The 24737-nt window shown below is 45.3% G+C and overlaps 1 protein-coding gene across 2 annotated transcripts; it reads left to right on the top strand.

Moving 5' to 3' along the window:
* The first annotated feature begins 459 nt into the window (after window positions 1-459).
* On the top strand, window positions 460-22937 carry Mpzl3 (myelin protein zero like 3). Of its 2 annotated transcripts, XM_075966105.1 has the most exons (7): window positions 473-588; window positions 1200-1286; window positions 7393-7559; window positions 12507-12717; window positions 13994-14159; window positions 16145-16208; window positions 19955-22937. In XM_075966105.1, exons 1-7 carry the CDS (start codon window positions 513-515, stop codon window positions 19979-19981), a joined length of 798 nt encoding a protein of 265 aa, XP_075822220.1. In that variant the 5' UTR covers window positions 473-512; the 3' UTR covers window positions 19982-22937. The 2 variants fall into 2 exon arrangements, with proteins under 2 accessions (XP_075822221.1, XP_075822220.1); XM_075966106.1 differs by lacking the exon at window positions 1200-1286 and having other exon boundaries at window positions 460-588.
* Window positions 22938-24737: the final 1800 nt, after the last annotated feature.

The following is a 24737-nucleotide window of genomic DNA, read 5'->3' as shown; positions in this document are numbered from 1 at the left end:
CAACATCACTATCACTACTGTAATTTAATAAGCATCCAATTCTGGATGATGTAATGGCTACATTAAAAGGAACAGGAATGTCGAGGCTTGTGTGTATTTTCACAGGGCCCAATAAAGGTTTATTTATTTGACCTTGTACACTCGCCTAGGTCTCTCTGAACTTCAAATGTATGAGAATCTACTGTGAAGCTCAACTTAGACACTCTGGAGATAAAACTTCTAGATTACAGTCAGAGGATCAAGCCTGGTCCTGCAGAATTCCATAAAAGTAAAATTGTTTCCCCAAAGTCTGTGGCTAATTTGAAGCAGAAGAGAGCAATCAGATCCTTCTTGAGAGCCAAAGAATTGCTGATGAGGGAAACCAGGTAGGAGTCTGCTAACAAGCCATGTCCCTGAGGTAAAGCCGGATGGCCATTTCAAGGTGGCTCCCACGATTACGTCACTTCCGGTACCACCTGCGTGGTCCCCGGGAGCTGTAAACAAGGTGTGCAAGTGTCGGAAGAGCTGTCGGGATGCAGCTGCCAAGAGGAGCAGCAGGAGGCTGTGGTTGCGCTCTCTTTCCACTGCTGAGCATTCTATTTGTCCAGGGTGAGTGCGCCAGCTGGCTGGGCTCCACTTCCGGCTTGGGGGGGGGTCAGGAAAGATGGTCGCTCTTCCGGTTCCGGGTTGGGGGTCTCAGGAAACCCCCAGCTCGGTTTCTGGGAAGGAAGGGGATGTGGGAGGACGTTCTTTCCCGGCTGTCACCACCCACTACGGAGAGTTGGTCTCCCGTCGCCGGAGCTCTCCCTGGTGTGACTTGACCTTGCCTTGGTGATGCCGCGACCTGACGAAACCACAGCAAGCACGGGCTTTGCGGACGCTCACTGTTCTCGTCTGAGGTTATCAGCCACTGTCTGCCAGGGTTCTGTATTGCTGTTACACCCTGGCCAGGAATGGACTATTCTGTCCGCCGCAGTTATTTTGAGAGACACAATAATGATTATAAGGACTGGAAAAAAAAAAGAGAGAAAGAAAGGGATAAAGGGGTGGGTGGCGGGAGGGAAGGAAAATCTTGATTTGGTAATTTTATTTCAGGGGCTATGAAATAAAACACTTTCGGGAAGGATTATAGTGTGATTTTTCTTAGAGCAGGCATACTTTATAAACATTCTAAAGTGTGAGAAAAGTCACAGGCGTTCTTTTGAAACTTGATCTTTTAGCTGTCGTCAGAAATACAGTGTTAGCCGGGCGGTGGTGGAGCACACCTTTAATCCCAGCACCCAGGAAGCAGAGGCAGGCGGATCTTTGTGAGTTCCAGGCCAGTGGGGTCAACAAGAGCTAGTTCCAGGACAGGTTCCAAATCTACAGAGAAACCCTGTCTCGGGGAGAAAAAATAAAGAAGAAGTACAGTGTTGACATAATGACAATATTGTAAGATTTGGATAATTTTGCTTTCTTGTTATTCCAAGTTTCTAAATTTCAATTCAAACTAATTAACTTCATTTTGAGGTCTAAATTATTTCCGGATTATTTTCTCTGTGTGTGTTTTCCTAAGAAATACAATACGAATATAGCTAGAATTAGAACGAATTGTAATGTTTCCCTGTAAATAATGGATGTTTCTGAAAGGGGTCTTTAATACTGTATAAAGATGAACACATTTAGGTGGCCGAGTCTCACCCGGTAAGGGAGGAGGTTTTCATTTATCTGGTGACTAATCTGCATGCTGCTAGCACACTCCCTGATCCCTCCCAACTACCTGTGTCATCAGAAGTGTCCAGTTTTTCATCTGAGTTCTTTTTGCAATGGAGTTAGGCCCACTGTCACTTTATATAAACATATCTTTTTCCTTTTTGTATATACACAGCATGGGTGTTGGGGGAGAAATGTTCAAATCCTGTCCCATTGAAAAAAATTCTAGAAATAGTGGTCTTTTTGTAAACCCAGAGTTACTTCTCATTGAAGAGCAGGTGTCAAATCTAGCAGAACAAATGGTTCAAACGTAAGTTAATTTGGGGGACTGGTGCGATGGATCAGTGGGCCAAGGTGCTTGCCATGTAAGCCTGATGATGTGGTTCCATCTCCAGATCATACATTACCAGGAGAAGGAGAGAACTCACTCAACGGACCTCTACATGTGTGCACACATTCTAGTAATAGTTCTGAAGTTACTGATCTCTGGGTACTTCTAATAATAGTTTTGAAGTTGTTGATCTCTGGGTACTTCCTGAATAATTTGTATTCCTCAGCTACTCCTCTAAGTCTTCTTTAATAGATTTATATTTTGCCTTAAAAATCAATCAACCAACCAACCATCCAACCAAGGGGGCTAGAGAGATGGTTTAGCAGTTAAGGGCACTTGGTGCTCTTCCATATCGTACCAGTCCCCCAAATTAACTTCGTTTGAACCATTTGGTCTGCTAGATTTGATTCCCAGCATCCAGATGGGGGCTCACAATGGTTTGTAACTCTAATACCAGGGAATCAGATGCCCTTTTTGACTTCCAAGGACAAGAGAAGAGGAAGCAATAATGACAGAGAACCAGCCTGAATTACACTTTTCTCTTTTTCCTATAAGTGCTCAAGTACTATGGACATTCAAGCTGGGGAGATTTACGTTTTGGAAAATGGGATGTATAAAATTAGGGACTTTGTTTTGTCATGTTTAATTTCTACCATCTCTAAAATGATTTGTGTTAGAATGAGGTTTTATTTTCTAACATCCATTAATTGGTTTTTTAAAAATTTTTATGATCAGATGTTTTTATTTGGCCAGGATAAATCTCAAACCAGAGCATGGTGATCCTATCACTTGAGATGCTGAGGCAGGAGGATTGGCCAGCCTAGCCTTGTCTACATAACATGATCCTGTCTCAAGAAACAAAACAAATAAATTAAAAATTAAGTATCTGAAAAGATATTCTAAAATATGGAAAATTTGAATGAATGTAGCATAGGATAAGAAAGGTTTTTAAGAAGGGAGTTGATAGAAATATGGAGAGGGAATATGGACTGAAGAGAAAGGGGTAGAGAGAGAGATGGAGGAAGAGGGAAAAGAGAGATGGAGGGAGGGAGGGAGAGAGGAAGAGAGAGAGAGGCGGAGATGGAGAAAGAGGGAAAAGAGATAGAGGGAAGGGAAGAGAGAGGAGAGAGAGAGAGAGAGAGACAGAGAGAGACAGAGAGAGACAGAGAGAGACAGAGAGAGACTGGGACTCTGGAGAACTGGAGCAACTACAGCGGTTCTGATTTCTAACTCTAACCTAGATTTTGTCTTAGCTCTAAAGCAGGTATCGGCAATTTCCAATAGTGGGATGTGAGTGAACATTTTAGACTTTGTGAGCACCTGTTCTCTGCTGCATCTTCTCAGTCTCTGCCAAGTGTGCAAAAGTAGCCACAAACAAACCAGTGTGGTTGCATTTTATTAAAACTTCATTTGCATAAAGATGTTGAAATGTTTTAGCTGTTTGCTGGAAAACTACTGGAGAGATTGATGGGTTTGGATAATCTGGGTTCCCTGCAGGGCTGAGAGCAGGGTCACTGCTTATTACTATGAGTTCTCTTTCTTGTGAGAGCCATTTGCTTCCACTTGAGTCATTGCGGACCCCTGATGTGTGGTTCTTTTTTGACATCCCTTAGGTATCAAAGACATCCAAACTTACTCAGAATCAGACTCATGCCCCTCCCCCACAAGCCTGGTTTTCCTCCTTGAGTGAAACTGAGAGTCATTCTTGACACCTTTCTTTCTTCCTTCTAGCGGTTAATTTCTTATGGGAACTGTCTGTACATTTGGGTGTTTATTTTTCCTCCTTTAGTACACCAGCCCAGACTAGAAGTGATTATCAAGAACTGATATTTTCCCAAATGGGTACAGACAGAGCACTGAGAGAGATGTTGAAAATTCCATAAGGAAGGTTGATAGGGAGAGAAGGAATGAGCAGTGAGCATATGTTGTTCTTACACTAGTAATCGTGGTGATCCTCCCAGTTTCCCCCTGCTTGCCTTCTCTCGGAATTTTTGCCCAGACGGTACTTGTATTTTGTGAAGGAAAGGACCTTTGTAAGTCAGGTGTAGTCATGGCAATGTGTTTGGGTAGTATTGTGTAGGGAACTTCAGAGGAAGAGCAAAGAACTTCAGGGAATTTGGGTATCACAAAGCAGGCTGGGGTTTTGAGCTGGTGGGGAGCAACTCTGGCAGGATGGTAGGAGCGAAGAGGGTCCTTCTAGATAAAGATGTATTCAGAGGAAAGCATAGAGACATGAAAAGACACAGTATCTTTGGGAAATGACTGGACAATCCAGGCATAGGGAAGGGGGTAGAATGGGTAGATGACAGTGTCTGAGACAGACTATTCGTGTTTAGGTGTTAATTCACAGCCCAGCAGGGAATTAGTTCAGACTCTTTAGTATGTGTAGTGTCCACTTTAATAATAATAGTTGCTATTTGTTAAAAGTTTTTATCTTGAGGGATCTACTAAGTCTTCTATGACTATTTCTTTGTTTGTTTGCTTATTTATTGTGGTACTAGGGAGAGAACACAGAGCCTCACACATTCCAGGCCTGTATATGTTTAAAGTGTATTGGATGCTCCCAGTGACCACAGGAGGGCTATTCTTTCCATTCACCTAGCTCTCACAACTGGAAGTCAGATGAGCTAGAGCTTGGCGCAGTTCTAAGTTCAAATCTTCTACTTCAAGCTCTATATTGTATGTATGTTTTAGGCTGAAAACATAGAATAAGGAGCCTGTGTAATTTGTGGGTTCATTCTACCTTTCAGGTTTTAGACCTGAATCTCCAGTGCTGAATTGGGGTTTTCTCCATGTTGACGGGTCAGGAGTGGTTGAGGGCATGAGAACAAAGCCTTTTTCTGGCAGAGGAATGAACATTTACAAAGGCAAACAAGAAATGGCAAATAGCTGGGTGGTGGTGGTATGTGCCTTTAATCCCAGTACTCGGGAGGCAGAGGCAGGCAGATCTTGGTGATTTCCAGGCCAGCCTGGTCTACAAAGCAAGTTCTGGGACATCCAGGGCAGTTACACAGAGAAGAAATGGCCAATTTAGCGTGGCAGTCAGAAAGGATACTCTGCAGGGAACCCAAGGGCCATCATCTTTGAGATGGGTCAGATTCTTATTAAAGGCCTTAATAGCGAGCTCTGTCTTGATCTCCTCCTTTTGGGAGGAATGTGACCGGACTAGATCGTCCAGAGAGGAGTGAGAAAATGAGTCAAAGCTGGCAGAGGTGAAGGTACTGGGACAATGACTCAGATATGCCAGCGGTAGGCAAAGCTGAGAGTCTGTAGGAGAAAGAGCAGGCGGTATCAGCAGGCGTGGGGCGTTTGCTCCAGGTAGGTAGGCTTTCTGGGTGTTGTGTATGTTTTAACTCATTTAATCCCCACAGTGGCCTAGAGGTAAGCCCCATTTCTGCCGGGATGAGCAAACTGAAGGAGGAAGGTAACTTGCTGAGCTGCTCAGAGCCAGCGATAGGGCTAGGGCTTGAACTCAGATCTTCTGGCTTAGGCATCTTTGTGTTCAATCATTACACCATCCTGCCTGTGCCAGAAAGACCACTGGATTTTGCAGCAGGGTGTGGATTTGCTCTTTTCTAAAACCTTGACTACCAGAAGAATCTTGGATTAGTGAGGTAGAGAAGGAAGTTGAAGAACTGAAGCATTGTGTTTTCATTTTCCAGAACAGTGCTCTCCAGGGGGAGATGTGTTTCTAGTCACTAGAAGTCAGCTAGAAGAGACAAAGTGCTGGGTGTTTTTTGTCTCCCTCCCTCCCTCCTTCCCTCCCTCTTTCTTTCTTTCTTTCTTTCTTTCTTTCTTTCTTTCTTTCTTTCTTTCTTTCTTTCTTTCTTTCTTTCAGAAAGGTGGAGTGTTAAAGTTGGAATGAATGGTTTTAGAAAAACCACACTGCAGGCTTTAAAAATGATATCTTACTTTTACATTGTAAAACACATTCAATTTTATTTTTTCTTATCCATAATTTACTTTTTACCCTTCCTTTCTTTTTTTCTTTCTTTACTTTTTTTTGATACTAAGAATAGAACCTGGGCCCTTCCAAGTTAAGGCAGGTGCTCTGCCTTGAACTACACCTCCAGCCTGCCCTCCATAATTTACTTTTAATAGCTGTGTGATTCACTAACCAGCTTTGAGAGGAAGCCTAGCTGGGTGTGGTGCTACATGCCGGTAATCCTAGGTCTTGAAGCCTGAGTCAGGAGGACTGTGAATTTAGGCCAGACTTGGCTACATAGCAAAGCCCTCTCTCAAGAAGAGGAGGCGAGGCAGCAGAGGGAAAAGAGGAGGAAGAAGAGGTGTTAGAGGGAAGGATCAGCAGTTTAGAACACTTAGAGTTCTTCCAGAGGATCCAAGTTCAGTTTCCAGCACCCACATCACATGGCTCATAAACACATGTAACTCAAGCTCTAGGGATAACGCCTCCTGCCTCCATTGGCACCAGCACTTGTGGATGTGCCCATATACATATATACACATAATTAAAAAATAAAGATAATTTTAAAAAGAAAAAGAAGAGGAGAGGAGGGAGAAGACTAGGCATAACCCTTCAGGACAGTTTAGAGCATAAATTTCCTATTTGTAGTTTCTGTCTTCATTTTGCTACTGGTTGAAACACTAGTAGTTTCTTTTCTTTTTCTTTTTGTTTTGTTTTTTTTCGAGACAGGGTTTCTCTGTAGCTTTTGGAGCTTGTCCTGGAACTAGCTCTTGTAGACCAGGCTGGCCTCAAATTCACAGAGATCCGCCTTCCTCTGCCTCCCGAGTGCTGGGACTAAAGGCTTGCACCACCACCGCCTGGCTAAACTCTGTCTCTTTTGAGCAAGGTGTCTCTGTATAGCCTTAGTTGTTCTTGGTTTTCCTGGAACTATCGCTGCTGCTATATACCAGGTTGGCCTTGAACTCACAAAGATCTGCCTGCCTCTGCCCCCAAGTGCTGGGATTAAAGGTATGTGCCACCACTGCTTGAGTCTCTTAGACCTCATAAAAGCTGCTGAATTCCTGGAGCGCGCGCGTGTGTGTGTGTGTGTGTGTGTTGAGGGGTTGTTAGGGAGGTCACAGAATGAGAAGGAGTAGATGTTGTTGTCTTATAGTTGTCATGGCAACCCTCTCTTGTTTGTATTTAACAACTACAAGCCTGCGTTTGGAAAAATGCTAGTGGGATTAGGTTTTTAACTTTTACTCAACTATTTGCTATGATTTAAGACCATAAAATGATAAAAATGTTATTAAAGATTAATGGATCTTAGCTCCTTGCTCCTCATAGATTTGTCTGAAAGTACATTGGTGGCTCTGGCTTTTGGGGGAGGTCCCTAAAAATTATGCAAAGCATCTGTAGAGTTCACTCACATTTGCATAACCCAACAAAGCAAATGCATCATAAGTGTTTGGCCTTGCCTCACTAGGTGTGCCTCCCACCCTCTCTCTGGAGATCAGTGCAGATGCCCATGTCCGGGGATATGTTGGAGAGAAGATCAAGTTGAAATGCACCTTCAAGTCGTCTTCGGATGTCACTGACAAACTGACCATAGACTGGACATACCGGCCCCCCAGCAGCAGTCGCACAGAATCTGTAAGTGTGGACTTTTTAGAACGTTCCTCTGAGTGCCTGGCATGGCAGCACATGTCTATAATTTCAGCATTGGTGAGGTAGGAAGATCAGGAGTTGAAGGCCATTCTCAGCAACACAGCAGTCTTGAAGCCAACTTGATCTACACTTAAAAAAAGAAAGAAGGCCTGTGCCCTAGTTCAGTGAATAAAGACTCCTGCTTCGCAAGCCTGATGACCTAAGTTCAAGTCCTGAAACTCATGGGGGACGGAGAGAGCGCACACTCAAAAGTTGTCAGAAGTTGTCCTCTGATTTCTATGTGTAAAGGCTAGCCCTAATGTTCCTTCATGACTTCCTACACACCTACACCTACACACACACACACACACACACACACACACACGGCACACATACCTCCAGAGACACACACACCACATACCTCCAGACACACACACACACACACCCCACACACACCACAATACCTCCAAACACACACATACTACACACCTCCAGACACATACACACACACACACACACACCTCCAGACACACACACCCACACCACACATACCTCCACACACACACACCTCCAGACATGTATACACACACCATATACCTACACACACACACCACACACACATACATACCTCCAGACATACACACACACCTCCAGACACACACACACCTCCAGACACACACACACCTCCAGACACACATCTACACACACACCACACATACCTCCAGACACACACACACACACACACACACACACACACACACACACACACACACACCACACCTCCAGACAGACACACACACACATATAGACATACACACTACAGTGAAATTTAGAAAATGGCCAGGCGATGGTGGCGCATGCCTTTAATCTTAGCCCTTGGGAAGCAGAGGCAGGCAGATCTCTGGGAGTTCGAGGCCAGCCTGGTTTACAGAGTGAGTTCCAGGACAGCCAGGATTGTTTCACAGAGAAACCCCGACTCAAAAGACAAACAAACAAAAAATAATTAGAAAGTGAAATAAAAATAGATAGGGCTTTGGAGAAAGCTAGTCTTCTGCCCCTTATGATACCTGTTTAATCACACAGAGCCTTTTACTCTGCCATGTAAGTCTCCTGCACATTATCTTCAAGGAAAAAGATGGTCAGAAACCACGAGGAAATGTGGCTTAATTTGGTTGCCTTGTTGCTTCCTTCTGCGTGTCATCACAGCTTTGTTTTAGATCTGATACAGTAAGAAGGGCATCTCCAGGACGTGGGCTCCAGAAACTCCCTGCTCACGTCACTGACATCCTTTCTGTGATAGCTGCTCCCATCCGCTGTCTCTGTGGGCGTGTCTGTCTGACAGTCCTGCACTCTGTAGATTTATCTTGGCTTCTCCTCTGGCCATGTAAACATCTGCAGTGATTTATATAGCTGCCTTTGAAGGAAGTTGTGGAACTTTGTACTGGTGACAGATGACATTGGTGACAGATGGTCATACAATATTAGAAGCAATATACTTTAGTCACACATATAAAACACATTTATGGTTCAAGTCCCATTATGGGTGTTTAATTAGAGATTACAATGCTGTAAAAACCCTTTCTCTTTCTTTCAGTTGCCTTGGTTCAAAATGGGTGCTATTTAAGAATATATCTGAATGTTGGGGCTGGAGAGATGGCTTCGCAGTTAAGAGCACTGACTGTTCTTCCAGAGAAACCCTGGGTTCAATTCCCAGCACCCACATGCTAGCTTACAACCTCCTGTAACTCCAGTTCCAAGGGAATCAGATGCTCTGGCCTCCCTGGGTAGCAGACATGCACTAACACACAGATGTACATGCAGGGAAACCCCCATACACATGAAATAATTCTTGAAAAATGTCAATACCATAGCCACTTGTAAACTGGGTTTGCATTTTTATTTATTTATTTATTTGCGTATGTGTGCCACTGTGAGCATATGAAGGTCAGAGGACAACTTGCAGAATCCAGGTCTCTCCTTCCACCCCTTGGATCCTGGGGATGCACGCAGACCTTCATCTCAGAGGCAAGGCGCCTTTACTCCCTGAGCCATCTCGCCGTCCTTCCTAGACTGGATTTTACAAAGTCTTCTTTATCCTATTTTCCTCCATTGGAAAAAAATTGCCTTTTATCTCAGTGAATACGCTTTGAATTGTGCGTTAGGAGCTGTTTCTGAGTGCCATGGTGTGGAGTGCCGTGGTTTTTGAATATGGGTAACTGGCAAAGGAGACACGGCGGGTGTCAAGGTTCCTGTTGCTTTAGATTTAAAATAGTTCCCTTTATTCTGACTTGTCAGGAGGCCGTGGCTGACCTTATTTGGCTCTGCCTCCTTGTCCAAAAGTAGGACAGAGTGAGCAAGCAGTAGGGACCTTCTTGAGTCAGAACCCCATGTGCAGACAATGCTTCTTCTAGAGTGCGGTCTGTGAGCCCAGTCAGAAAGCCGCAGCTCATCTGAGCTGGAATCAGCAGCATTCAAGAGTCTTGTCGCTCAGGTGCAGAGAAGTGGTTAGTTTGTCAGGCTTACCAAGGAGTGAGGATTGCGGGTAACGAATTTAAATGTAATTCATGAGTTAGGTTAACCTGGAAGGAACACAGCAGACCTTGTTTTGTCAGTGAGGAATGTTTAGGTTTTTTGTTCTGATGATTGATGATAGGACTTGGTTTCTGGAGACAGGTTTGCTCTGTACCCCAGTCTGTTCTTGAGTGTATAACTCAGGCTGGGCTCACAGACACAGCACTCCTGCCTCAGCCTCCTGAGTACTGGGAGTACAGGCACACACCATCATGTTGGCTTGGTAGGCCTCCTTTATCCCCCCCACCTGGAACACTTGTCAAATATATGTTGGTTCTTACTGTTTCTACCAAAATGTAAGTTCCATGAGAACAGGAGCCATGATTGTGTGGCACCCATTGTATCCTGTTCCTTCACATCCCTGGAACATGGGAGGTGTGCTAAGTATCTGTGAAGAAAATTCTTGATGAAACTGACCAGGGAGTGATTCAGCATCTTCTCTGAGGAATTGCTCTTCAAAGTTAGGCAATTCGGTGGTTGGAAACGCCTGGTGTCCTAAGTGGAAGGTACCAAGTAAACAAAGAAAGAAGGAAGCCTCCTGTCTTGCATAAGAGTCGTGTTGATTATCATACCTGCCTGTCACACCTTCAGGCGTAAATATGTGCTTTTGGTGACCAAGTGTCCAGCCACCAAGTCCAAAGCAGTGTCACCTTAATACGGTAGAGAGTCATTGCACGCTTATCAGGCATTTGACATGGGCTTGTGTTAACGGCCATGGGAGAGACCAGAGAGAGACAGGATCTGGAAAACGAAGACCTCCCTTTGTCTCTAGCTAGCTGTGTGCCTGGGAGTAACCTGCCTCCCATGCTGCGGTGAGGTTCTGAGGGCCAGGGGAGGAAGCAGTGGCGGCCATTTGCAAACCGTGATAAACAAACATCGGGTGTTTCTTCAGATACAGTTTCCCTTCTTCAGTGTTATTGACATTTACGCCTGTGGGAAGTTTAGCAGTGCCCTTGACTTCTACCCACTAGGTGCCTGAAGCTCACAACCCAGTGTGCCAAGGAAATGAATAGCTTGGTTAAGCAGAAGGCAGAAGATCTGAGCAGACGTTTCCCAAAAGAAGCAATATCAGTGTTCAGATATATGAAAAAACTCAGTGCCTCCAATTATAAAGGGACTAAAAATAAAACTGTAATGAGACCTCACCTCAGACAACCAAACAGAGCTGTTATAGAGTAGGCGAGTCATGGGGCTGGGGATGGCTCAGAGGTTGGGCGTGTACACCGCTCTTGCTGAGGACCTGAGATGGCTCACAGTGGCCTGTGGGCACCTGCACTCATGCACAAACACATGTGCATACATGCACACACGATGAAAAATAATAAAAATAAGTCTTAGAAAGGCAGATTACAGTAAGGATTGGTGCAGGTTGGAGAAAAGGGAAATTTGCTAATGTAAATAATACAGCTAATTTAGAAAATGGCCTGGCAGTTCCTCAAAAGCAAAAATAGCTTCGAGTGTAGCTCAGAGGTAGAACTTAGCATGCACAAGGCCCAGGGGTCAAGTCTCAACACCACACAAAAAAGCCGCATTGTGCTCCATAAATATACACAGTTATTATTTGTCAATTATAAAGAAATAAAATAAATACAATTTAAAACCTGGTGGGGAAAAAAAAAGAATCTGCCCACATTGTCAAATGTTTTGTGGAGAGTGAAGCTGCCTCTGCTTGAGGGTCATTTACCTGGGGACTTTATGAAGAATTTAGAAGAAAGTTCTTGCTTAGATCGCTCTGTGTGTGTGTCTATGTGTATATGTGTATGGGTGTGTGGGTGTGTGTGTCTGTGTGTATATGTGTATGGGTGTGTGTGTGTGTGTTTGTGTGTATATGTGTATGGGTGTGTGTGGGTGTGTGTGTGTCTGTGTGTATATGTGTATGGGTGTGTGTGTGTGTCTGTGTGTATATGTGTATGGGTGTGTGTGTGTGTGTCTGTGTGTATATGTGTATGGGTGTGTGTGTCTGTGTGTAGGTCTCTGTTGTATATGTGTATGGGTGTGTGTGTGTGGTAACATGTGAAGGTGCCCTTAGAGCCCAGAAGTGTGGAATCCCCTAGAGCTGAAGTTCTGTGTGCTTGGGAACTCCCTGATGTGGGTGCTGGGAACTGACCTCAGGTCCTCTGGAAGGACACTTAGCCACTGAGTCATCTCTCCAGCCGTAGACAAGTTCTCAGGACTCTCTCATCAACCTTTCTTTCGTATCAGTTGTATTGACCTGTCTTTCTAAGAGAGAGGCGAGAAAAGCACTAAAAACAAAACAAAAAAGCTAACTGGGGGGAAAGAAAACCCTATTTTACAATTCTTTCTAACTTTGGATCTACTCAGCTTTTCATTTCATTGCGTTGTCCAAGTTAACCTTTTCTCTCGTGATCTTCGCTTTCTTAGATTTTTCATTACCAGTCTTTCCAGTACCCAACGACAGCGGGCACGTTCCGAGACCGGATTTCCTGGGTTGGAAATGTGTACAAAGGGGATGCGTCCATCAGCATCAGCAACCCCACTCTGAAGGACAATGGGACGTTCAGCTGTGCCGTGAAGAATCCTCCAGACGTGTACCACAATATCCCCCTGACAGAGCTCACGGTCACCGAAAGGGGTAAGCTGCTCACTGCCAGGCTCCTCCACTGCTGTGCCTCCTCGGGTGTTTTCTGGAGGACCACTGTGTCAAAGTTATTTATTTTGTATGTGTGTCGGTGTGGGCATGCATGCTGCAATGGTGTCTAGAGGTCAGAAGACAGCGTGCAGGAGTTGGGAACCGCCTTTACTGGCCGAGCTGTCTCAATTTTAACTTTGAAAGCTGGATATGCTCTTTTAATGTTGTCATAGTTTCTGCATTGTCTTTTTCATTTTATCTTCAGGTGACCAAATGTCTTGTGGAATGTTGAGCAATCCCCCCAATTTAATGAAGGGTGCTTGTGTGTGGTGTAGAACTTACTCCAGTTGTCCTGTTGGGGTCCTCTACAGCTCAGAGGCTGCTTGTGTGAGTGGTGCTCCCTCTAACAGTGGGCAGCGCTACATTTCTTTATGCTACAGAAGCGGCACTTTCCTTCTCCTGTGCTGATGAGGTTACGAGTGACTCTTTTCAAAATTTTCCTCTGGTGACTATTATGTGGTTATTTGAACTTGAAACTGGGTTTGAACCAAAGACATAGAGACACGTTATGAGTCATAATTTCTTCACCATTTCTTGGGGCTTCCCTCCCTCCTTTGTTTCCTACTGCCTACCTACCCTGTCCTTTCTTCCTCCTCTCCCTCTCTCCCTCCTCACCTTTTTCTTTGTCATAATTGTCATCCGGTTTGATGATAACCCATTGCACATTTACATACTCAGACCCCTGGCAAGAATAGATTTCATTTTTCTAGAAGGCAGATTTCTAAAAATGATATTTCCTTAAAAGTATATTCCCTGTAAGCTTTGGCTGTCCTAGGCCTTACTCTGTAAACCACCAGGCTGGCCTTGGTTGGAGATTGCCTGCCTCTGCCTCCCAGTATGGGATCGAAGGTGTGTGCCACCATGCCTGGCTTGAAAGACCTTTATAATCGGGATCTTTTTAGTCACATGAAAGCAAATGTATCATATGCTAAGCTAAAATAATGTAAAAAATAGGACTTCTGCTTTTACAATCTGCATCCTGCCCCATATGTGCTTTTAGGCCCCTGGAAAGAAGAATGAACTGGTAGACAGCAGTATGTTACTCCTAGGCGGTGGAGTTATGTGTACATGTTTATCCTTCTTGTATTGTTTCTATTGTCTGTGGTGAATTTATTCCCTTTGTAATGAGAAGCATGAGCAAAGCTGGGATCGGAAGAATCCCGAGCCTGATCTGAAGTCAGGCTGCACGTGCCCAGCCCTCTCGCGGTTCTCCCTGCAGGTTTCGGCACCATGCTGTCCTCGGTGGCCCTGCTCTCCATCCTTGTCTTCATCCCCTCGGCAGTGGTGGTCGTTCTGCTGCTGGTGAGGATGGGGAGGAAGGCAACAGGGGTGAAGAAGAGGAGCAGGTCTGGCTATAAGAAGTCTTCCATTGAAGTTTCCGACGAGTAAGTCCCGCTGAGACCCCAACAGTGAGCCTGGGTCCTTTTCATAGCCCTGCGCTGGGGGCAGCACCCGTGTTCCATATCCACACACTTCCCTCCCAGGCTGAGGTCCGCTCCAGTGCTGAAATTTCTTTCCCAATGGGGTAGTTCCGTGAGGGGCACCAGAGGAAGATTAGAGTGCCATTTGTGGGCATTGACACGGAGGGGGGGATTGACAGGGAGCTTCTGTCAGGAACCACACTGTACAGGGCTGCGGCTCCTCATTTACATTTTGAGCATATATCTCATCTCCTAACAGAATATGTATGAGCAGTGAAGGAGGCTTTGAGAAGAGCCCTGATGGGCAGAGGAAATTTAAAGAAGCATGTGCTGTTCTTGGTCAGCAGATGCTCTGAAGGGGTAAAGGAGTGTGGCTACTGTCTTAGTCCCTGCTCTAGAGCTATGAAGAGACACCATGACCATGGCAACTCTAATAACAGAAATCATTTAACTGGGGGCTGGCGTACCATTTCAGAGCTTAGTCCATTATTATCATCATGGTGGGAAACATGGCAGTAGACATGATACTAGAGAAGCCGCTGAGAGCTACATCCTAATCAAGAGAGAGAGAGAGAGAATGAGAATGAGAGACTGGGCCTAGCATGGGCTTTTGAAACCCTAAAACCCAATGACATAACCCTAAAACCTACAAGCCCACATCCCCTAATCCTTTTAATCCTATCAAAGAGTTCTATTTCCTGGTAACTAAGTATTCAAATATATGAACCGATGGAGGTCATTCTCATTCAAATCACCTGGTTATCAAAAGCATCTATTAATCACCATTCTGCCAGTGGGCAGGCACAATCCAGTTGTTTCACAGAAACAGATTTACTTCTTAAAAGGAACAGAAATGTACATTAAAGCCCTGTAGCTGACACGAGACACACACCTTTAATCCCAGCACTCAGAAGGCAAAGGTCAGCAGGTTTCTTTGAGTTTAAGGCCAGCCTGGTCTATATAATGAGTTCCAGGCCAGCCAAGGATGCATAGTGAGACCCTATCTCAACAAAGCAACCAAAAAAGAAAGTTTTGTGATGTTTCCGTTGTCTGTGAAAGGACTCTTAGCCTAAGGATGAGGGAGTCTTAGCCTTGGGAAGTTCTAAAGTTTTCTTTCTGTCCATGTGTTTATTTATTTGCTGGAGAAAGACCTCCCTTTTCAAGGAACATGTAACACACACACACACACACACACACACACACACACACGAATTATTGGCAAACATACTGATGTCTGTTTCTAAGCGCAGTATATAACTCTCTGTGGTCTGTTCCCAAGTCAAATGTTTCCATCATTTGCTCTCACTCACACTGTAGGCTGGCTATAGTCAGCTCATGTCTTTTTCCTCTAGATATTCTATAATCATTCGTGTGTGTGTGTACGCGTCTGTCTGTCTCTACCTGTAATCTGTCCATTTGTCCAGCTTTCTTCCGACTCAGCATTCCTGGGATGGCCCCCTTCCCTCTCTTGTTTGTCTAGAAGCTTTCTTACCTGCAGGACCAAGCTGCATGTCCACTTCTCATCCTACTCCTTGAGTCCTGATCAGAGACTGGGTCTCCCCTGCGCTGTGCCGCATGGCAGTTCCACCCTAACTGTTGGGATATTGTCGTAGGGTATTACAGTGCACATTAGTTCTTATCGTCCTCACTCACGTGGGTCTGGGAACTCATCAACAGGCCAGGGTCTTTCTCTTTGCTGCTGTTCCCACCCTAGCATGGCGCCTCAGCGGTGCTGGTGTTCAGTACTTTCCTGAGTGTATGATGGTGATGAGCTGTTTGCTGGGTGTTGTGCTACCTGTCTCCTGCATACTTATTTCTTACTTATTCCTAACGACTCTCTTTAAGGGTCAGCTATAAAACCACTCGTGGGAATTCAATACCTGAGTTTGGAACTGTCCCCTGTGCTAAGGACGGTGGCAGCTGAGTTTTGCTATGTATTCTTTCCACAGCACTGACCAGGAGGACAGCAATGACTGCATGGCGAGGCTCTGTGTCCGCTGTGCGGAGTGTCTGGTAAGTGCCCTGTTTCTTCTGTTTGGTGTCTTCTCCTCTTCCTGCCCATTTGAAGTGTCCTTTGCTCTCAAGACAAACAGAAACATGCCAGCTGTCTCAGGAAAGTAGGAACCAGGGTTTCTGGGAACTCCTACCAATTTTCAACTTGATTTTTTTAAAGATAAAATTTAGATTTTTTTTTGGAAGTATAAGAGTGCATGCATGGATATGTACCACCAGTCTGCCTGGTGTCTGTAGAGGTCAGAAGAGGGTGTGTGACTGCCTGCAACTCGAGTTACAGATGGTTGTGAGCCTCCGTATGGGGGTTTGGAACAAACCCCAGGTCCTCTGCAAGAGTAACAGGTGCTCTTAACTGCTAAGCCATCTCTCCAGCCCTCATTTTGAAAACTATATTTGTTTATTTATACTACAGTGAGTGCACAGAGTCAGAGGACTTCTTGCTGGAGTTAGTTGGTTCTGTTCTTTTACCATGTGGGTCCCAGGGATCGACTCAGGTCATTAGACTTGACAGCAAGCTCCTTTACCCACTGAGCCATCTCACCGGTCCGTGATTTTATGTTCTGTCTCATGGGTGTAGAATTGTGTTCATTGTGTTCTTAAGAAAGGGGGTTGTGCAAGTAAGCTACTGACAGATCACACACACACACACACAACCAGCCAACCAAACCAAACAACAACAACAAAACCCTATTGAAATTTTACAGGAGGATTTCAAGTTTCTGGACTCAGAGCCCTGAACTGAATTCTTTGATGAACCCTGGTATTTTAAAGGAAGTCAGGGTGTACAGTCTTTATGTGATTTGGTTGATGTCTTTTATCACCAAGAGACATCCTATTGGCAGGTCCTCATCCCTCTCTGAGCACACGCAGTGACTCAGGCTTATGTGGCTGTCCTGGGATCTAAGGAGAAGGGAGGACTCTGATGTGGTGCAGCTGGAGACGCCTCAGAATCAGCCTGTGATCTAATGTGGGCACACCTGTCCCTGAGCCGCTCAGCCTTTCGCCTGATGAGTGCAGCCCCGTCACTCACGGGGCTTCTCATTATTTGACTTCTGTGAGCTTGAATTTCCTATGTGAGCTGAGAAAAAGTTGTTAGTTTATGAAGAAGGATCTAGTCTCAACTCTCCAGGGTTTGAATACTTTGATAACACAGAGTAAGAGACAGTATCCACATTTCTTTCTTTCTTTCTTTCTTTCTTTCTTTCTTTCTTTCTTTCTTTCTTTCTTATTGTTTTGAGACAGGGTTTCTCTGTAGCTTCGTAGTCTGTCCTGGAATTAGTTCTTGTAGACCAGGCTGGCCTTGAACTCACAGAGATCCACTTGCTTCTGCCTCTCGAGTGCTGGGATTAAAGGCGTGTTCCACCACCTGGCCACATTTCTTGTATTAATTTATTTAATGATTGTTTATTGGCACCGGACATGTGCCGTTTGTACCATTCTAGGTGCTGAGAACATAGAGGTGAAAAGAAAACACTTCTAGCTCTTCTAGGGAAACGTTCTCTGCCTGAGAACCTCTCGCACATCCTCTAGCGTGCAGTTGAAAGAGCATCTTTTCTTAAATTGGGGCATAAACACTGATGATTTTTTGAAGATAACTAAAATATTTAGCATGTCAGGCAATATTTAATGCAAATAAATATTGCAGAAACAAAGCAGAAAAAGGAAAGATGGCTGAAGAGCTCCGGTGTTAAATAGGATGCTTATAGGCACCTTCAGTAAGATGGCATTCGAGAAATTTCCTAAGAAAAGTAAACAGCTAGCCACACAGCTTTCACAAGGGAATGCGGAAGAAACTGTGCTTATAAAGGCTGAGAGGAGAGGGCAAGATCTGTATTTTCTAGGGACAGCAAGGGGGCAGTGTGGAAAGCAAGAGAGGAGGACAAGAATGAGTCTGTTGGAGTCAATTAATGCAGCATCTAGATCTCATAGAGAGCTTAGTCACCTGGACTCTGCGTGGAGTGGAACCCACTGGAGGTGACTTGAAGAGCAGTACTGTGGACCGACGAGTGCCTTCAGAGTGTCAGTCTAGCTTGTGTGTGGAGAGTGGCAGGAAGAGACTGTGGCAGGATCAGACAGCCTAGTCAGGAGGCATTCGCCGTAATCCACGTGAGAGAAGTCCGTAGTAGACATGCGAGAAGTGCTTGTAGTCTGGATTCTGCTCTAGAGTGAAATCAGAAGGATTTACTGGCATTTGTTTTTAAAGGAAAAAAAACTGAGAAGTAAGGACTGCTCCAGAGGTCTTAGGCCACTAGTAGACTAGAACCAACATTTTATAGAGCAAGTCTTAAAATGTTTTGATTAAAACTTGAAATTTTTATCGCATGTATGTAAGTCTTTTGTCTGCATGTGTGTCTGTGCACCATGTGGATGCAGTGCCCATGGAGGCCAAAAGAGGTCGTCAGATTCCCTGAAAATTGAGTTACTGATGTGAGTGCTAGAACTTGAACCCAGGTTCTTTTAACTATTGAGCCCCAGGAGTCAAACCCTGGTCTTCTGGAAGGGCAGAGAATGTTCCTAACTACCTAGTCATCTCTCCAACCCCAGAACAAGATGTAAGAGTGAAATCAGGAGTTGTGTTTGAACATATTAAGTTTGAGATGTACGGTGGGCACTTATGTTTTCAGAACAAAGGCCTAGTCTGAAGATATGACCTGGGAGCCATTAGGAGATAGAGACAGATGGAGATATGTCCACTGAGGAAATAGATGTGTATATTTGTAGGAGAGGTCAAAGGACTGAGCCTGGAATTCTCGGAGGCTTCTAGATTGGAAAGACAAAGAGGAATTAGCAAAAGATGATGAAAAGGGATGACCTGGTTTGAAGACCACCAAGAGAGTTTGGTATCTTGGAAGATGGGGAAGAAAAATTTTCCAGGAACTGGGAGTTCACTGGTGATGTTTTGGTGATGTGGAGGTTACTGGTGACCTTGGCAAAAGTAGCCCCATTGGGATAGTAGAGTACAAAAGGTACCGGGGAAGGGGCAAGAACCATCACAAAGATACACTGGAGGAAGGGAGTGCCAATAGCTTTTCTTAGAAAGGATGCAGAGAACTGGGGCAGTAGGTAGAGGGTACTGTGTGTTGAGTTGCTGTCTATGATGGGTGAAGCACATTTCTATGCCATTGTGGCTGATCCAACAGAGAAGGAAAAATTGATGCAGCAAGAAAGACAGAGAAGGGAGAATTGCTGAGTTTACACTAGGAGGTGTCACAGGAGGACATTGTTGCTAGAGATAAAGGCAGGACAGTAGAGAAAAGCCAGGCCTTTAATCCCAGCACTCAGGAGGCAGAGGCAGGCTGACCTTTGTGGTTTGAGGACAGCCTGGTCTACAGAGCAAGGCCCAGGACAGTCAGGGATACACAGACAGAGTGCATTATCTCCATTTCAGAGATGCTGAAGTTGTCACAGAGAAGTGTCTCAGGGTCCTTTAGCTAGGAAGTTTGGAGCGAGGTAAATGAGCTCCTAACCTCAGCTCTGCACATTCTGCTGGAGGCAAGCATTTCTGGTGTGTTTAGGTCCTAAAATAAAATCATAAGGAGAACCACTGGGTCTTCAAAGCAGTAATCAGCCTGCAAGACTGTGTTGAGGTCCTGTGATGCTCCATGGAACTCTTAGGTGTGCTAGCAGGGATACCCCGCCATTGGTACCCAAGCTAGGTTCCATTTGGAGACCCAGACACATGAACTTTGCCTCCATCTGACTGTGGCATTGTAGTGCACAAACATCTGCTATTCTTGCCCCTCTAGGATTCAGACTATGAAGAGGCCTACTGATGAAGTGTGTCTGATGGAAGAAGGGTTACCTAACAACAGGAAATATCTGGTTCCCCTGACCAGGAGTGCCACTGGTGGGGACGGCAGTGACAGAAGATTCTGAAGGTCATTGGTGAAGACTTTAAGGACCATTTATTTATTGAAGAAGTGTTCATTTTATATTTATAAACTGTTCAGAAACTTCCAGAAGGTACTCAGGCCTTCCCTTTTTTAACACACTTGGATGGAACAAAGAAATTCTTGTCTTGAACAGAAACACACCCCTTGGTTTACCTTCGCTCTTGAATGTAGTTCGTGTTTTCTTCCAGTTGCCTGAAGGAGGATACTAAACGTCTGTCACTCTGCTGATGCCAAAATTGTACTTTTTAATGATGTGGAGCATGTAGCTTCCTGATGACGTGCCAATGAACAACACGCTTGTTTGGGACGGGTAGCCTTTGCTTCCTCACGCACGTCTTCTGTTGCAAGTATTCAGTGTGCATTATGTGATTTAATGGTCATCAGTTGTGTTTGCAGAACCTGGAGTATTTGACCCCAATATTTTTAGATTCAGTAGGCTCATAAGTTGTTGACTAGTTTTAACGGGGTCCTTTAAGTATTAAAGTGTTATCAATTTACAGTTAAGGAAGCAGATTTTGAGGTAGAAGAGTCTTTCTCATGTGTCTTGCTAGGTACACTGTGGGCCAAAGAATCTTTGTTATTTTGTGTTCCTGCGGCTGACTAATTTGTGGTTTCCTTCTTCGTTTTTCAAGTCAGAAGCAAGAAATGCCTCTGAAGAATGTTTTTTGGGGGCGACTTATGAAATATTTTTGTAGTCCTTTCCTTAAGTCTTTTCACTTTTCTTGTGTTGTTGTTATTTAGAGCCTTTTCTAGCTCCAGGTTGCACCAGTGATGGACACATTACTGCATCTGTAAGCTGGTTTTCTCAGTACAGAGATGAGGAAGTGAGGTTGCGCAGGGCATCACCCATCTCTTCCCTCTGTGCCTTGTAACCCACACCTCTGCTCTTTATAAATTTTAATTTATAATAAGTTTTCTATAAACCATTAAGATGCCCCTGACGTATCAGGGAAGACTGGCGGCATGTGTGTAAACAGCCCTCTCTAGAGAGTGACAGGGCTCATGGCTCGATTGTGAGAGTCACAGATGACCCCTCCCCCAGCCTTGCTGGTTTCAACATGCTAGTTTTCTTCATGGTTCTTCCTAAAATGGCTCAGGAGGGCTCCATATTAGTGTTATATACTATGTAGCTTATAAAAGTCATTCTACTTACCACCAAGATCTTATTCTTGAAACTGGGATCTTAACTCTTAAAAGATTTGTTAATCTAGCCTGATGAGTCATGAATCTGATTCTTTGATAAGCACCGTGATTTACCTCTGGTCCTGGGAGCCCCCAGAAGAAGCAGAGGAGGACCTGGCATTTTATGCCTCTAGTAGCTAGATTCCATGGGTCTTGGGCTGCTTGTTAGAGATGTGGTTGTCTGTGGCCGCTCCAGTGAGACCCTTTCTGACAGATCAACAGAGAGAAGAAAGCTTTGCGGCACCAAGCATAGACAATTGGGCTTCTGAAGATCTGAAGAGAGGGATCCAGTTATGAGAGAACATGATGTGGACCTCACTGCTCTGTCAGAGGTGTGACAAGAACCCATTTAAACCATCATCCTGTGAAAACGGGGGACCAGTTTTGTATTTTAGGATTTTTTTGCAAGTGTATTGTGAGGCTTTGTCTTGCTCAGAAATTGGTGAGTTAGGTAAGGTGATCGATGCCTGATGAAAACACACACTGAATACACACACTGTTGTGAAATGGTTCTTCCTCCTTTAAATGACAGACCAATGAAGGCTTTCATTGTAAGGGAGTAAGTTAGTAATTTTATTTGCTCCATGGGTTTGTGGTCGCATCCCAGGCCGAGGCTGCCTTCTTCACCCTTACACTGAGGTTTGCATTATAACTTTTTGATCCTAAGGGCAATAAGGCGGTCTATGGAACCCTACCTTTAAGAATGAATGTAAGACAAAGGGTTTTTGTTTGTTTGACTTACTGTTTTAATATCTTCTAAGGTGCCATTCTTATACCTTTGTTTTTCCCTTTCTGCTGCTCCGTGGGCTCAAACCACATGATATTATATCATTGTCTGGAAAGAGATTTAAGTCTTTCATTGTGGTTGTATCACCTTCTGAGTTTTATGATTTGGACTCTTAAAAAAATGTTACAAAATGTGATTTTATAAAGTACTCTTTCCCCCGTGACCTGTGGCTTCAGGCTACTTGGGAACATCTTAACTGTCTGCGGCTCCTAAGTCAGGCAATGGTGCTTCAGAAAGGAAAGTTACCCCTCCCTGCCATGTGCATGTGTGTGTGTGCAGGTGCATGTGTGCGTGTGTGTGTGCGTGCGTGTGTGCGTGCGTGTGTGCGTGTGTGCGTGCGTGTGTGCAGGTGCATGTGTGCGTGTGTGCGTGCGTGTGTGCGTGCATGTGTGCGTGCGTGTGTTTTACAGCAACAGAAAACCCGGAGGTCAAATCCTGAACTAGAATGTTCTATCATCACTGAGCTCCCATTCTGAAGAGGGACTCTAAGAAGATCCATGGAGTGGCCAGAGACTCTTAATTACCCAACTCAAAACCTTCCTTTTGGAAGAGTCCACTCCAGTGTTGAACTCTTCATGGCTGTATCTCATTGACTTTGGGCGCACGCCTTTAATCCCAGCACTTGGGAGGCAGAGGCAGGCGGATCTCTGTGAGTTCGAGACCAGCCTGGTCTACAAGAGCTAGTTCCAGGACAGGCTCCAAAACCACAGAGAAACCCTGTCTCGAAAATAAATAAATAAATAAATAAATAAAATCAAATTAAAGTTTTTGTTTCCTGGAGGCAATGAGCTGTAAGGCTGCGCACATTGACCTTGTGACTCATGGAATCTTTACTCCGCTGTAGTTAATAAACTTCTTTGCACTTTGCGGCTACCCTCTGCATGTCTGTCTACATGAAAATGAGAAGTGTCATGTGAAGGAGGGGGTTTGTGGTTTTCAGCCTTGAGAAGACTGTCTGAGTTGTATGCCAGCAGGACTCGGAATAGACGCCACGGCTTGATGGAGCCGGCTCACACAGCTCACACTCACACAGCTCACACTCACACAGCTCACACTCACACAGCTCACACTCACACAGCTCACACTCACACAGCTCACACTCACACAGCTCACACTCACACAGCTCACACGGCTCACACAGCTCACACTCACACAGCTCACACGGCTCACACAGCTCACACTCACACAGCTCGCACAGCTCACACACAGCTCACACTCACACAGCTCACACAGCTCACACTCACACAGCTCGCACAGCTCACACAGCTCACACTCACACAGCTCACACAGCTCACACACAGCTCACACAGCTCACACGGCTCACACAGCTCACACTCACACAGCTCACACAGCTCACACACAGCTCACACAGCTCACACAGCTCACACAGCTCACACTCACACAGCTCACACTCACACAGCTCACACAGCTCACACTCACACAGCTCGCACAGCTCACCCACAGCTCACACAGCTCACACTCACACGGCTCACACGGCTCACACAGCTCACACTCACACAGCTCACACAGCTCACACTCACACAGCTCGCACAGCTCACACAGCTCACACTCACACAGCTCACACAGCTCACACTCACACAGCTCACACTCACACAGCTCACACTCACACTCACACAGCTCACACGGCTCACACAGCTCACACTCACACAGCTCGCACAGCTCACACACAGCTCACACAGCTCACACTCACACGGCTCACACAGCTCACACTCACACAGCTCACACAGCTCACACTCACACAGCTCACACAGCTCACACTCACACAGCTCACACAGCTCACACACAGCTCACACAGCTCACACACAGCTCACACTCACACGGCTCACACGGCTCACACAGCTCACACGGCTCACACGGCTCACACAGCTTACACTCACACGGCTCACACAGCTCACACAGCTCACACAGCTCACACAGCTCACACTCACACAGCTCACACTCACACAGCTCACACAGCTCACACTCACACGGCTCACACAGCTCACACTCACAGAGCTCGCACAGCCGGAGTCCCTGTGAAATCTCTGGAGATGTTGTGAGCCAAGTGGCAAACTGTTGGTGGCATGACACCGACTGTAGTGGGAATATTGCCTTGTCCTCGAGGCAAGAAAACATGCACTAGTGTCAGGACAAATTCTAAATGACGAGCATACCCAGGCTTCAGTAGAGCTAAGGGTGAGTGTGTGTGAGAACACTTTCTTTGAAGGTAACTTAAAATGGAGAGGTATCAGCTGGGCGATGGTGGCGCACGCCTTTGATCCCAGCACTCGGGAGGCAGAGGCAGGCGGATCTCTGTGAGTTCGAGGCCATCCTGGTCTACAAGAGCAAGTTCCAGGACAGGCTCTAAAGCTACAGAGAAACCCTGTCTAGAAAAACCAAACAAACAAACAAAAATTGGAGAAGTACCATCAGGAAGCCCCAAGTTATTCTCCAGGATGGCATAGCTACTCAAAGTGTTTGCTAGGAGAATGACTTGCTCCCTGTGTGCTGGCAGCCCTTACAGTCGGAGGAAACCTTCACAACATGTTAGGCTGCAGCACCTGGCAGGTGGAGCTTTGGAAGCAGCTGAAGGATGATTGCTTGGCCTGGCTGCATTCTATAAGAGAAGGAAAGAAAGGGAAGCCGTTGTATCTGAAACACAGTCAA

The sequence above is a fragment of the Microtus pennsylvanicus genome, chromosome 3 (assembly GCF_037038515.1).
Source record: "Microtus pennsylvanicus isolate mMicPen1 chromosome 3, mMicPen1.hap1, whole genome shotgun sequence".
Taxonomy (NCBI): domain Eukaryota; kingdom Metazoa; phylum Chordata; class Mammalia; order Rodentia; family Cricetidae; genus Microtus; species Microtus pennsylvanicus.
Note: the sequence above shows the minus strand (reverse complement) of the source record. Positions and strands in the feature narration are given on the sequence as shown.

Bases quoted from the DNA above. Each gene is read 5' to 3' on its own strand.
- Mpzl3 (XM_075966105.1), top strand. From the start codon at position 513: ATGCAGCTGCCAAGAGGAGCAGCAGGAGGCTGTGGTTGCGCTCTCTTT. The intron at 589-1,199 runs GTGAGTGCGCCA...TTGATCTTTTAG, and splicing joins GAGCATTCTATTTGTCCAGG to CTGTCGTCAGAAATACAGTG. The intron at 1,287-7,392 runs GTGAGTTCCAGG...TTGCCTCACTAG, and splicing joins GCAGAGGCAGGCGGATCTTT to GTGTGCCTCCCACCCTCTCT.